Raw genomic sequence first — 15,122 nt, forward strand, 5'->3', positions numbered from 1 at the left:
ATTATAAAACAAACTGTCATGATATTTCTTCAAAGCCTTCCTTAACAATTTTAAGTGCAAAGGAAAATAGTGAATTCAAGAAACCCTAAATTATTTGAATTGAAAGAATGAAGAGAGATCATGCTTTAGCCCTTTCTGAGATCCACAATCATCTGTGGAAGATAAATTTCAGATATAACTTTAAAGTATTATTAAATCAAACTATCAGTAAATAAAAATCAATAATATCAAATTCTTTATCAACATTGCATATAAATTTTATATTCTAGATCCAATACCTTTAGAATCTTCTGATTCTATGTTGGAGGATTTGGCAACAACAAGAACAACCTAATTTTAGGATACATACTTGGTTGCAAGAACTATGCCAAGGCTTTAAATCTTTTAATAGCCACAATAAATCTAAGAGAAAGTTCTCTCATTTTCCTGTTTTATCAATATGGGGGATAGAGAATCTGAGATTATGTAAATTTTCCAGAATCACATAGTAACTCAGTACCCTCCAGATTTACCATCAAAAGCCAGGCTATTACCCAAGATTTAATTAATACTTATGCTAAAACCCTATTGCAATTCCCAGCTGTTGAGATTTTATTCAGTTTTACACAATTCTTTACAAATTTTCCCCAGTAATTAGGACATTAATGTAAGTATACAAACAGAACTTTTAAAGAGTAATTCATAGAATTACATTTCAGTACTCTGTATATGTAGGTATTTAGAACACTCCAACTGGAGGAATAGATGGATTTTTTCAATAACATTTAAAGATTAATTTAGTAGTTTGTGAGTTTCCATTATCTTATCATATAACTCTACTTTTATAATAATTGGTTATCTTGAAGGAATTTTCTTTAGATGTATGAAACCAAGTGAAAATAACTACTTATCTAGTTACCTTCTATTATATGATTTTGATATTTTCTACCAATACCTAAATAAATAAACTTAAAGGGACATAGAAATTATGTAAATAACTACAGGCAAAAGTGAGACAGAAATAATGATTGATTCCTGATGTGTACAGAGAAATATTTTTAAAATCCACTGTGAGCTGAAGAGATTTATTATTATTATGTGTCTATCCTCAATTATTAAACTGATTTAAAGCACTGTAATATCTATTTATGCATATTATATGACTAATTTTGTCACAAAAATAGGAACATTTCTCTCAGCTCATGGTTTCTTAATTTAGAATTATTTATTATTACTTTATAAGAGTGTGCAGTCAACACATATATTGAGGCTCAGAAAGAGGAACATATCTCTCTTGCCTTTCTACGAGAGTATGAAAGTGTGGGAAGAGGAAGACCCGTTTGTCCATTGTGGTAGCTTCATGCTCGGCACAAAATAGGAGGGCCATCAAGTCCAAATGACTTATTCTCCTTTACTTATTGATTGTCAAAAAGTGCATTTTAAAAGGCTGAGAATTTCCATATTATGAAAATCTGTAGAATTCTAATTAGGAAAAAAAAGCTACTTTCAAGTCAAATCATAAAGAGAAGCAGTCTCTTATCCTTGAAGTTCGAGTTAGAAAAAATCCTGCCCCTACTTCACTGGCTGCTTCAGGTAACCCTAACCCTAAAAAGAACTGTTTGACCTCTCTAAGATTCAGTTTATTTGCGTACATTCTGAGAGTTAACTTCACAGGTTTACTGTGGGGATTCAATTTGTATTTAAATTATTCAGTATGGAACCTGGAAAATAGAAAGCATTAAGAAATGATAACCATATCAGAGACTGTGGTTATTTAGCTGACAAATGAGACAGCTGAACAGTCATTTACAGCCTTCGGGGTTTTAAATTATTTTTGTAGGTGGTTTACAACAAAAGAACGAATAATAAGAGAACAATTCACATTTCATTCATTGTAGTGGACAGAACTGAAATATCTGCTATAATAATAACAACCTGTGAAATATGCTGGATAAATCAGCTGTGGGGCATGGTATCAAGTTCCTAGAGAGATCAAGTGACCATCCTTGGTCTACACCATTTTCCCAGGAAAATTATTCGTGATATTCTGATTTGAATGATAAAAATATATGTGTATTCTACCCATTTAGACCAGATATGTCCTGTAAAAATTACATGCCCAATGAATACATAGCAACAGATTTTACCCGTTCCCCAGCAGAAATTAGTGTACCTTCCACATTATTTCACAATTTAAAAATATATTTTATTTTAATGAACTGTGAGCTAATATTATGTTAAATCTGTGTAAAATATTGGTAAAATGTGTCTTAAGAGTTAAGAATACCCTGGCTGGCATAGCTCAGTGGATTGAGCTCGGGCTGGGAACTAAAGTGTCCCAGGTTCGATTCCCAGCCAGGGTACATTCCTGGGTTGCAGGCCATAACCCCCAGCAACCGCACATTGATGTTTCTCTCTCTCTCTCTCTGTCTCTGTCTCTCTCCCCCCTCTACTCCCTTCCCTCCCTAAAAATGGATGAATAAAATCTTTAAAAATAAAATAAATAAAATAAAAGAGTTAAGAATAAAAACTACTGACACATGTTAAGTGCTTTTAAGGTATGGCAAAAGTGTCATTAAAATAAATTTTATGAATTACCATATATATGTTATGTGTGTGCATATGTACACTCATGCTTTCTCTATAGAAAATTAGAGAACTGAGGTTATTAAAATAAAAACAAAATTTTGCTTCAAAATAAAAGAAACATTTTTTCTTTTATTTTCCAAATCACATACCAATAAAAATTTAATGAAAAAGAATTCAACACAGTAAAAGCATTTCTTAACTGGAAGTTTTACCATTCTTTTTTAAATTTAATAGCATGTAATTAAAAAATAAATAACCTCCAGATATGCTCTGGAGACAGAGAGGAAAGAGACTTCCTGAACTTCTGCATTTTCCACATTTATGGAACCAAGAGCCACTGTAATAATTCTGGAATACTGTGCAATTCTAAACTACTTTTTATTGTTTAGAAAATGTTTGTCTGTTTCATGTAACTTAGCATGCAAAGGGCCCATCACTTAGTGTGTGTTCTATTTACCAATTGAAATTGGATATAGTATAGAAAAAATAATGTTTAAAGCAATGAGATTTCTGGCTAAACCCATGCATTCTATGTACTAAAAAGTGTTACTATTTATATTTGTAAAAGACTGTTAAAATCCCTTATTTTATATTTTATACATATTTATAACTAATGGAGAAATATATTTATTTACTAATGTATGTTTTCTGAATCATCTGATGCCAAAGTAAAATACGTTAAAAAATATCAACTTCTATGATCTTTAAAAGACATGCAAGCTCTTTACAAATTGGCATAGAAATCTTCACATAAAATTTTTTAAAATGAAAAATGATGTCTATTTCAATACCTTATTAGGAGCAATCAAATTCTGTTATTGGAAATATTTTGTATATTTTTAGCTATATAATAAATAATGAGGAAATTTTCCAGCTAATTTTTCATTGATTGCAACACACCTCATTGCATCAATATTCACTCTAATTTATATATTTTAGTATAACTAATAAATTAATTAAAATTAACATATAACTATTGAATATGAAATAGAAACACCAAAAGAAGCAAGATGGCTAATTTGATAGAAAGTCTGTACAATCACAAAGCATACACATTTATATACTCACCAATACAGGTAGGTAAGGAATCATTCCATTGGGCCAAAGAATTGGGCACTGTATCACACCTAATTGCAATGGATCCATGGAGGATATATCCTGGACTGCATTCAAAAAGAACCAATGAACCGACTGCAAATTCATTGCCAATCCTTCTTCCGAATCTTGGTTCAGGCACAGAACTGCACTGTGTGGAACTTGTTCTAGGAACAGCTGCATACAAACAAGTCTCGATTTTAACTTCGCAGTTGATAGACAAAGACAGGTTTCCAAATGTAACTATTTAAAGATATTTCAAAGAAATCTTCACTTTTTATCAAAGCTTCAATTACAAATTTAAACACATTTCTAAAAGTTTTAAAATTAATACAGGATTGATACAATTAAAATGAATACCGTTATCAAGGTTTTTGTTGTTAAAAACATTTTGCTTTGATCTTTTAAGCATTATTTTTTCTACTTTTTTGTTTTACAAAACTCTTATTAATATAACAAAGTAGTTTGAATTATATAAGTCAATTCATGGGATGATAACTAAATATATGTTTTTCTTTTTAAACTGGGATACTCAGTTCAAATAATATGTGTCCGATTACATGAGGTAATGTCACAATTTTGTCAGTAGTTGTTCCTTAAAAACAGATTTGAAAAAGCAAACACAACACTTTATTAATTTCATAGCACGTTTATAAACTTAGTTGTTCAAGACATGTTTGTTATTGATGAAGACTAGAACTACATTCAGGCTAAGCAGAAGTCAGACAGATTAACAACAATAGAAACTTATCTTTTAATAATAATTATGCAATATCAAATTTGAGATTGCTTTTAGAATTATTATTATATCCTTTAATTGTGACTCTTTTTTTGGTTTAGTAAAAGAGAATGATAACAGGATGTTTTTTCTTTTTAAAATACATAAAGATGGGATCAAAGTGTTTGACAATGCCCCCCAAAATGATATGATGAATTCCAAATATATTGATTCCTATTATCCAACTTGAGTAAAAGTGATTCAATTTTAATAGTGCCTTTTAAAATTCACAATACCCCACATTGTTTAATAGAGGGAATACCATTAAAAATGAAACTATTTATAACCAATATTATAAATAGAATTAGAGGGCTTAATAAAAATATCAAATCACAAATAATTATAAATTTATTAGAAATGTCAAGATACATTTGAGAATACTATATGTTCATTTATAACTAAAAATATTTCAAATGATAGATTAATTTGGTTTAATGATAATGTGGATGATTATCTGTAAAAGGTGAGAAAAACAGTGTGAACCTATGTTTCATTGTGCAAAAATATTTAATAGCCATGAAAAACATTTGAATTCTCCTGAGACAATGAGAAACTAAAATTTTAGAATGGAGTAATGTTTCCTTGGCATATCTAAGTAGATCATCACAAAATATTGTACAATTCAATTTAGAGTTCAAAACTATGAGGAAAATAGAATATGTAGAATGTGAAGAATTGTCAGAAAAAAAATAACTTTTGAAAACAAAAAGTTAGAAGAAAAGGAAATCATATAATCGAGAATGATGATGAAGCAATAGGTGTTTTTTGACTTTGGTCAGGGTAATAGTGCTATAGTGACGGGGAAGGAACAGGGCAAAACCGTCCAAAGAAAAACACAGCGTGTGTCCCTCTTATATGATTATGAGGATCGGATCATTCAATAACTCTGAACACAGCATGGACACTGATATCATTCCTTAGTGTGTTACTAGGCTACTGGGTCACTTACCTTGGTAAACAAAGTGAAATCCCTTAGCTGTTATTGGTCCAACTGAAGTAAATCGAATTGTGATCTGATTACCTGAACTCAGTGGAAGTGATTCTCCTACTCAACAAAACAAACACTAAGATATCATAAATAATTTCATTCAGTAATCCTAACAAATTATATTAACTTACACTGTCACTTGAAAATATGAATCTATGTTCTATCAAATTACTTTAGTATATCCTATTGCTGACAATATATTTTCTCTGGGTTCAGCTTTAATTGCAACCTTTTTACTGGCAGGCTTTAAGTACATTTTAATACATACTGCCTCATTCTTTAAAGAATCCTTAAATATTTTATATTACATTAAACACCAAAGACTAAGTGACTAAATATTGTATTTACTTGATCACACCCCCAGCAAATAGTTGGTTATAGTTTTCTCAAAAGTTTGATTCACTATTAATTCTGTTTCTATTCTTTTTTAAAAAAATAACGCGCAATTCTATTTTCAGTTTACTTTATCTCTAATATGGATGACATAAATCTCAACTTTCACTACAATATCAATCAAAGTCAGTCTTTAATCAATAACTGAGGCATGGCAGTTCTATTAAAGGATACCTGAATGGGATCCTGAGAGGGAAGATAACAGAGAAGACTGCTGAGTTGGCCCATCATACACCTCAACAACATCGTGGAGTGATGTCTGGAAAAATACAAACTGGCCAAACACCACTGATCAACAGGAACCAGGAGAAGCAAACAAATCACCAACCATCCAAAAACAAAAACAAAAAAACAAAAAACAAAAAAAAATAGAAAGAGGAGGAGAGAGAGAACAAAGTATTACAATATAATAGTCATCTTTTTTTTTTTTCTATATTTAAAAAAAGGTAGGTGCCAATTGGTTGATATGCCTAATATATGTATTTCAGGTCATAAAAGTAATGACCATGGCCTAAAATTTTAAGAAGTTATTAAAAAAATAAATGAAATGGTTATAAGATTTAATTTAGATTGGAAATCATAAGGTTGGTGATTAATGCTTTATAATAACTAGTTTTTGATTTTCCCATTGGTAGTTTAATTCTTATCACTTTGTGACTCTCTTCTCTTTTTCTAATTTTTTTTCCTCTTTTATGTGAGATAGATGGAGTTTTAACTTGGGGGAACTTTATTTTAGCTTGCTTTTAAAATACTATCCCATTATGAGTAATAGTTTCACTGGAAAAAAATATCAGCGAGATATTTTTCAGGTATAGTGTTTAATTCACACTTTAAGTTAAAAGTGATCTCTAAATATTTATTGTTAATCTTCTGCCACAGTAAGGAAATACTATGTACGATTCCTCAGCAATTGAGATATTATAAAATTTCACAATGTGATTGCTTTTTCATGGTAAGTACAGATCTGAAGTACTTACCTAAAGAGCTTTAAAAATGTTTCTTTTTTACTTCATTTCATACTTTTCCTTAAGTTATGTACTTACTTTATGTGCAGAAACTACCCAAACTATAATTTAAAAGAACCTGTTCCAAAACAGAAATCAGCTTGTTTTGTGTTTTAAAAAAGAAATGGGTAATAAAAATGATCCTGAAAACATTTCTTAGGTAGAAGAATTGTGGGGTTTAAAAGGGCATGCCTTTTTTTAAAGTTTAATATTGTAAAATAAAGGTAAGTTTTATAAATTCAAAACCATGATTGTAATTAAACTATACAGTTCATTATAATCTATAATATATAGAGAGTTCTTCACATTTTACACCTTAAATCAAGATTATGGTCATCCCTTGGTTGTTCTATGAAGACAAGCCAGTTCATTAAAAAAAATGCTGGGTTTTGCATATGAACACATATACAAATACTGTATACAAAGCTATACTTATTTTTTGGCCTGCTAAAATAAGCTGGTAACCTCAGTCCAGATCTTTGTGGAGTAAAGAAGATGAACAGGGTTGCTGCTTCGAACAATTTCTGGAAATTAAAGTGGTAAATCTCGTAAAAAAATCCTCCTTAAAACATTCCCTATAAGTCACAAAAGCAAATTTATATTTCTACCAAGTCGTATAAATGTAGTCAATTATTTTAATGGTTTGCAAGTCATATAAAACATATTCAGTTCAGACCTTTTTAAAAGATCCATATTTTGATCTAGCAAATCCCAATCTATTTCAAAAATACTCCAAAAGACAGTAAGAAAGTTTTTGTTTTTTGTTTCTCCATGTGTTCAGATTGGCATTTAGATGATCTGCTTTAAAATGTGCTTTAACGGGTTCTAGTATAAGGCAGACTTTGCCACTGTCTTTCCGTAACCAGAGACTAACCACAGGGACTTCGCTAAACCAAGTACACTAGGCTCCTGACGAGTAACATTCTTTCTCTATGTCTTTTTGTGAATCATTAGGAGAAAAAATAACATTCAACATCTTTTACTCTTTATGCTTAAATACCTCAAATTTCCAAGCAAACTACTACATTTACAAACAACATCTAAAACAATCAAAGTATGTATCAGTGATCTAAGATGTTTTTCTAAGGAAAAAAAAGAACAACAACAAAACTTCACTCTTTTGTTTTTTTGTTTGTTTGTTTGTTTTGTTTTGTCTGTAGGCCTCTTATTCTCAATTGTTATTTCTATAACTGATAGAGCAGAGTTTTGTATCACCTGTAAACTGTGTATTTAGACTATCCTTTGGACAACAGATCCATTAGTATCATTTACTTGCATTATGTTAAGTAGAGAAAACTGTAGGGCATGCCCTTTAGAATAACTTGTGCCTATAATTTATAGTAGTAATTCTAAAGTCAGGTTAGGGAGATTTAAGAAATGTAGGGGTTAAAAGGGGGACTGTTGAAACCTGCCTTACTAAGCAAGCAGTAATCTACTTTTCTTTAACTGTGACCTAATTTTGCATTAACATGGCTGAAGGAAATTTTATTTATTTATTTATTTTTGTTTTAATATAACTGCTCTTTTTAAAAACTGTGGTTGTTATACAATATTATATTAGTCATATTAGTTTCAGGTGTATAATATAGTGATTTAATATTTTTATACCTTGCAATGTGATCACCCCACTAAGTCTGGTAATCATCTGTCACCATGCAAACTTATCACAATATTGTTGGATATATTCCCTTTCATTTTTTAATCCATTTTCTCAACTATTTCCCCATGTTCAATGGAAATTTTAAATTAAAAATAGGTTTAATTAGAAAAGGAAGTTATTCTGAGAGGATACTGAATCATTATATCAAAGGTAAAATTAAATACACATTTAATGTTTTTTGTAGTATGAAAAATCAAGAACATTTACATATCAGATCTGATTTTTTAAACATCAGGATAACTATTTTCTTACTTAACTGATACATTTCAATTCTAAATCAAATGCCCTCTTCTTATCCAGAAATCTCAAGAATTAAATGGTACCCTTGAATTTGCTTCACTGTTCTATCTGTAAATGTCTTAATTTACTTAGTTTTCTTATGTTCAAGTAGCACCAGGCCTTCTGTTTATAAAATATTTTGAATGACCAACTGTACCTTTTGCATGTTTCAGACTGATGTAGGGAAAAAATTGTGGTAGACTTTAATTGTGGTAGACAAAAAATAACTGGATGCTGTTTTTTGTAAGCGAGATGTTGTCTAGCACATGCTTCTGTGTCACCTGTGTTTATGCTGGCTGTGGTACAGGCAATGGATCATCATCTAATGGACAGAGCTGTTTTGCATCTATTTGTAAATTCATTTCATCTATCCACCCATCATCTTTGATTATTCAAATTCTCTTTCAAACCATTGTAACATCTTATTGGCTCCCTCATTAATTCGCAACTTAAATAAAGAATTTTATAAATGTTTGTGTTGTATTTGTATGGGAGGCATAATTATTTCCTCTTTAAAACAGAAATAAAAACAGAAAAAAACGAACATTTGTAACACTAATCTAGATGCTGATGCTTGAACTTAGTAACTGAGCCACCCTTCTGTTTCTAAGACTATGATTAACTCCCATAACCTGGGCTAAATACACCTTCTGGAATTATCAGCAACAGTCTACCTTCTTTTCCTTAGTTTCCAACAGAAATACTGAGTTCTGTTCATCTCAGCTGTGAGTTTCTTTCCATTTTTCTGGAGCTCTGCATGTACATATGGAAAACACTTTGCTCTTAGGCTATTAGAGTAGTCTATCAACACTAAGCTGTTTCTTAAGGGAAACACCATTTTAAAGAAATTTTTCTTTTTTAAGTGTAACAGATATTTAAAAAGTTTTAACCCTTTTGTTAAAAATCTAATTTTATATGTTATAAGTATTACAGCAAGGTAAAAAAAAAAAGGTAAGAAAAGGGAAGTCTACTAAGAAAGAAATGAGTAAAAAATCCCTATAAATAAGCCTATGCATAGAATCTATTATTATGCCTCTAACTACTTCTGAGCCTCTTATTTACCAAATTTTTCTTCTAAAATACAGTATATTAATTCAGCTACTATTTGTTGATTCTCTTCTATGAGTTACCAGGAACTGAGCTAACCGCTGGGGTTAAAAAGGTAGCCAATACATTGACGGTGCCTGCTGTTAGACCCCATTAATTATATTTGTTGTTATTCAGTTAAGTGTACCTACTTTTCTCCTTATAAAAAGACATTAAATCAGCTAATTAATTATAAACCAACAACAGGACACTCAGGGTACGTCTTTCCATACAGATCACTGCTGTGCTAATCATTTAAGTCATTCTTCTAAGAAAGCCCTCTACCATCCTCTAATGGGCAACATTTGGAGGCAGTCCAGTTGCATTTTTAGGAAATCTATAGTTTAGAATTTAGAAAATCACGTTAAATTCTGATCAAATCACTTAAATAGAGAGAACCTTTAATTTAGATCATATTGGTAGGATGTTTACCCCAACTTTGAAATTTTGTCCTGGTTCACTTGATTGTCCCATGACCAGATAAACTCAGATGAGACCAGATATTGTGTCTGTCTGTAGTAAGCAGTTAGGTGTGAGCAGGAATGGAATGTCGTGGGGTCGGGGGGAGCACTGGGTACCTAGAGACAGAAAACTATAGGGTGGGACCTCACCCCCAGGGTGACCTTTCCTTCTCTAGCATATCCCCGGTCATGTGGTTGAGACCCTCCCACCTTTCCTCTCCTAGCGTGCTGCTGGTCTTGTGGTAGGCCCCATCACAGGAGGAACAAGGAGGCTGGAAAATGGCCTCAGATAGCCCTTGCATGGGCCACTTTATTAAGTGTTAAGCCCTCAAGACAATGAGGTTCTGAACCATATCAAACAATCTTAGGAATAAAGCCTCAGGGCTGTTGACCACAGAGACAGAATTTTGGTCAAACTAGAGGTAAGATCTAGGCCTCAGTTGTGTTTCAGCTCCAGGCCCAGAAAAACAACAAAACCAGGCAGGGCAACGCAGTGGCTGACATCAGGACCAGGTGCAGTGACTAATGACCCCCTCCCCTAGTGCTAACCAGTCAGTAGAGACCAAGATCCAGAAAGGACACACCTGGAAAGCTGATGCGTATTCTATTGAGATCCTCCCTTGGGACCTCCCCTGGGATCCCCACCTTTAGAGAGGGGATAACAACCCTCAGAACAGAGAATTCAGCAAGCTCTCTCTCCCTCTCTCTCTCTCCCTCTCTCTCTCTCCCTCTCTCTCTCTCTCTCTCTCTCTCTCTCTCTCTCTCTCTGTTGCAACCTGCACCTTTCCCTTCCTTTCCTTTCCTCTTTCCTTTTGCACCAGCACCTCTCGCATGAGTTAGGCTTTTGTTGTGACAGGCAGCCGAACCTATGTTTCAGTTATACCACCACTGCTTAAGCAATTCAGGAATTTTTGGAAGTTAACACTTAATTCTTTTTCCATCAAAATAACTAGCTAGTAGACTGCACAGAGGCTTCCCGATTAATTAACTTTAAATGAGATAATAAACAAGCATGGGCACGATTATTGTTATTTAGTGATCAGGACTGGAGTTATTAAATAAAAATGAAAATTGAGCAAATAAAATTCAAATAAATTCATAAAATTCATATAACTTCAAATAAAGAAGGGTTTCAATGTTATTTTTGTAAATTTTGTTTTTTTTTTCTCAGAAGGAAGTAATTCAGAGTGTCCTAATGGCAGACTAGTGTGAGAAGGGAAGAAACTCAGAATCAGTCTGAGGCAGGACCCAGGGAAATACTCTAACAAGTTCTAGGAAGGTGATAACTAAGGTAAGATCAAACTGTCTAAGAGCTTATGGAGAATTCAGGTCCATGAAACTTGCTCTGACGTAAAAGGGCTCACATTCGGTGGGGGGCAGCAGTAGGTGTCTCTGGGCAGTGGTAGTTCTGCTAGTCAGACGGGGTGCCTCATTCATTATCATACATACCACGATACTAAAATGACAACATTTCTCTGCTCCACAACAGAATGGATAAAGCAGTTTAAAGACTGTCAGCATGTCTAGCTGAGAAGATTTAAAAAGACTGATGCTTTCAAATTACCACACTGTGGATCTGACATCAGGGCATTTCAGAAAACTACCTAATGAACAGTTAAGGATTCAGTTTCTAGAATCAGATTCTTTAAGATTGAATCCAGTATGTTATACACAGGAAAGTTACCTTACCTTTCCATGCCTCAATTTCCTTATCTGTAAACTAGGGATTATAAACATACTCAACCTAGTAAGATTGAGGCAGGTATTACTTAAACTGATGATTATAAAACCCTTTGAATGATGCATGAAACATAGTAATAAATATTAGTTACTATTTCTAACTACTTAGCTGTTATTATTTGCAGATAATTCATTCTGAAAATTTACTGATGGCCTAAATTTAATTGACCTTTGTTATTAAACAGCATATCCTTTCTCGTTCTCTGCTTTCCATATGTGCATTTTTTGAACAAATGACAGAACTGTTTGGGTTAGAAGAGTATTCCAGCTGTTACAGTCCAGGTTCATTGCAGTTCAGAAAGGCTATGCACTTCTCTAACCACTTGATTCTATACCCTCTCCCTGTGGGTGGAATGTGCAAACGTAATTAGTAGCTTTCTAAATGGACAAAGAGAAGAGGCAGGCAAGAGGTCATTCTGCTTCTGTTTTTGTTTCTCTCTTTATGATAATTCCTTCTGTTGCAAAGGGAAACTCCATTACAAAGACCTATTTCCACACAGAGGGAGTTTGGACAGGAAAAGAACTAGAAAAACGTAAATTCCTATTAGATCTCAGCTTGATTCTCAATGCGCCTGCAACTGCTTTTGAGAAATCTACACATTCTTTAGTGTGTAAGGGCTCATTTGGGTTACATTAGGCACTCAGCTAGCTGGTTACTATGCTAAAAAATTTCTAAGTCATAACTGTTTTGCTAAGCTTGCTTTTTATTAACCAACACAGTGCAGAAAAAAACACACACGTGCACTCACATTACTAAAAGAACAGAAATATAGGATATTCAAGGCAAAGATATGTTCGGAACTGTAGTTGACTACGTATGGAAGCATAAAAAATGACTATTGGTGACATAAACAATCAAAAAGCTTGGCTAGCTTTATTTGCATTTTGCCTCACACTTTCATTTCATGTAAATATTTCAAGACATTTTGCAGAAATGTCCACCTGTGCCAAAGGCTTCCTCTTCAAATTAGTAACAGCAACACAACTATTTGTTCTCTGTAAGCTCTGAACGTGACACTACTTATTGTACAAACTGTTCCAAGGATGCACGTGGAACCAAACTACTCGGATATGTCATGATTTTAAAGGCTCTCTCACTTAAAAATAATTACGGGGTATCCAACTGACACTTCTATTTTGTGAAAAATAAACAAATAAGAGGTAAATATTATGAAAATTTACTGTCAAAAGCACCAAAAGGCAGCATTTTAGAAATCATCTCAGATCAAATCAGTGTGCTACTTATTTTTTAAAAAGTCATTTAGTGGGAAAGTTTGGGGAAAAGTTGAATTAATTGATAAAATAATAAATGAGAGTATCATTAGTATTTTGGAAGTTTATAATTTCTACATATCAGATTTCAAATACTGAAGGTTATTATTATAGTATAATAGTTGTAACTCTTAACTCACAATGAGGTGCTTTATACTACTCTAGTATTTTAGTTAAGATAAATCATGTGAATCATATTTGAATTTTCTAGGGGACTATTAAAACCCCCATGCAGATGCTTGGCTCCAACCTAGACGTAGGGACCAATCCTGCCCTAGAGCAACAATCTAGAAGGGCTAGGTTAGCAGCTCACGGAGCACAATGAGGTCATTCTAGCTCTGCAAATAAATGTGCCATACCTTATTACTGCTGTTTTGTAATAATCGGAAAATAAAATGTTATGTTAAAAATTCATTGATTTTTAGAGAAAGCAAGGGAAAGTGGAAGAGAAAGAGAAACATCGATTTGTTGTTCCACTTACTTATGCATTCAATGCTTGGTTCCAGTATGTGCCCTGACTGGGGATTGGACCCCCAAACTTGGTGTATATAGGGATGACGCTCTAAGCAACTGAGCTACCTGGTCGGGGCTTCTGAAATGTGTGTGTGTGTGTATATATATATATATATATATATATATATATATATATATCTTATCACACCACCCAATTATTTAGTAACTTAGTAGCTCTAGAACTACTAGTCCTACTAGTCCTGTCTGAAGTCATAACAGTAAATAGGATTCTAATTTACTTTCCTGTTAGCAATTTCTGGTGTGATACTTCTGTCAATCCATAAACTGGGCTTACTGACTAAATCCATAATATTTACTTTAGGTTTCCCTTAAGCTGACTTTCTGTCTACATTGTGACCATTTCCTGACTAGCCAAATTTCAAAATCGCCCATTTGACATATTTTAAACATATAAACATCCAAAAAAAGAAAAAACATCTCATATAGCAAATATATTTAAACTTTCTTTAATCTTTTTCCAGGACCAGATATCTGTTCAATTGCAAGCCAGCAGCTTATCTGCAATTTGGCAGTTGTAACATTTCCCAACAGCTCAAAATTAATTTGGTGTTGAAAAAGCAATGAAATCAAGAAAAACACAATAAGCAGTTCTACAGCATGTCTGAAGAATTAAACAAGGAAGCAAAGGAAAAAGTTTAAAGTGTTGGAACATTACATTAACACTTTTTTAAACTCAATTTCAATTTAGATGAGTGTTTTTCTTGAATCATCTCTAAGATGTTTTTCTGCATATTTGGTAGAATATGTCTTCCAAATACCAACTAGACCAGACAGGTTTAGGTCAGGAAAAATTTCTCACATGGATAGTAAAATAAATTTGTGAGATATTTTTTAATTATGGAAATTTCCAAATATGTACACAATTGAAAGAATAGTGAGGCAAACACCCAGGAACCCATCACCCGGTTTCAGACCTTGTTGACACTGGCCCATCCTATGTCAGTTGAGTTTTCCCATCCGCCCTGTATCCCACACCTGGTGGTGCTGTAAGCAACCCCCATGAAAGCTTCAGCATTTATGTGTAACAGATAAGGACTTAAAAAAGAAGTACAATGCAATCACCGTATCTTAGAGAACTAACAATGTCTTTCTATCATTTAATAACCATTTTGTGATTCCGTTTCCAGATGTTTCTCCCTCCAAAAGGTAGTTTCACAGTTGCTTTGATTAAATGGGGATCCAAACAAAATCCGTATATTTCATTGGGTTGATATGTCCCTAAACTTTTCTAGTTTAAATCTTTGACTCCCATCTTATTTTTAAT

At 32.9% G+C, this 15,122-nt stretch overlaps 1 protein-coding gene across 1 annotated transcript in view; it reads right to left on the minus strand.

Annotated features, from left to right (window-relative positions):
- Positions 1-15,122, minus strand: part of CSMD3 (CUB and Sushi multiple domains 3) — an 893,237-nt gene that overhangs the window by 142,208 nt on the left and 735,907 nt on the right. Inside the window, 3 exon segments of the mRNA XM_028533680.2 lie at positions 3,637-3,840; positions 5,391-5,486; positions 5,997-6,110. Coding sequence (XP_028389481.1) covers positions 3,637-3,840; positions 5,391-5,486; positions 5,997-6,110 — 414 coding nt within the window.

This window comes from Phyllostomus discolor, chromosome 7 (genome assembly GCF_004126475.2).
Source record: "Phyllostomus discolor isolate MPI-MPIP mPhyDis1 chromosome 7, mPhyDis1.pri.v3, whole genome shotgun sequence".
Classification (NCBI taxonomy): Eukaryota; Metazoa; Chordata; class Mammalia; order Chiroptera; family Phyllostomidae; genus Phyllostomus; species Phyllostomus discolor.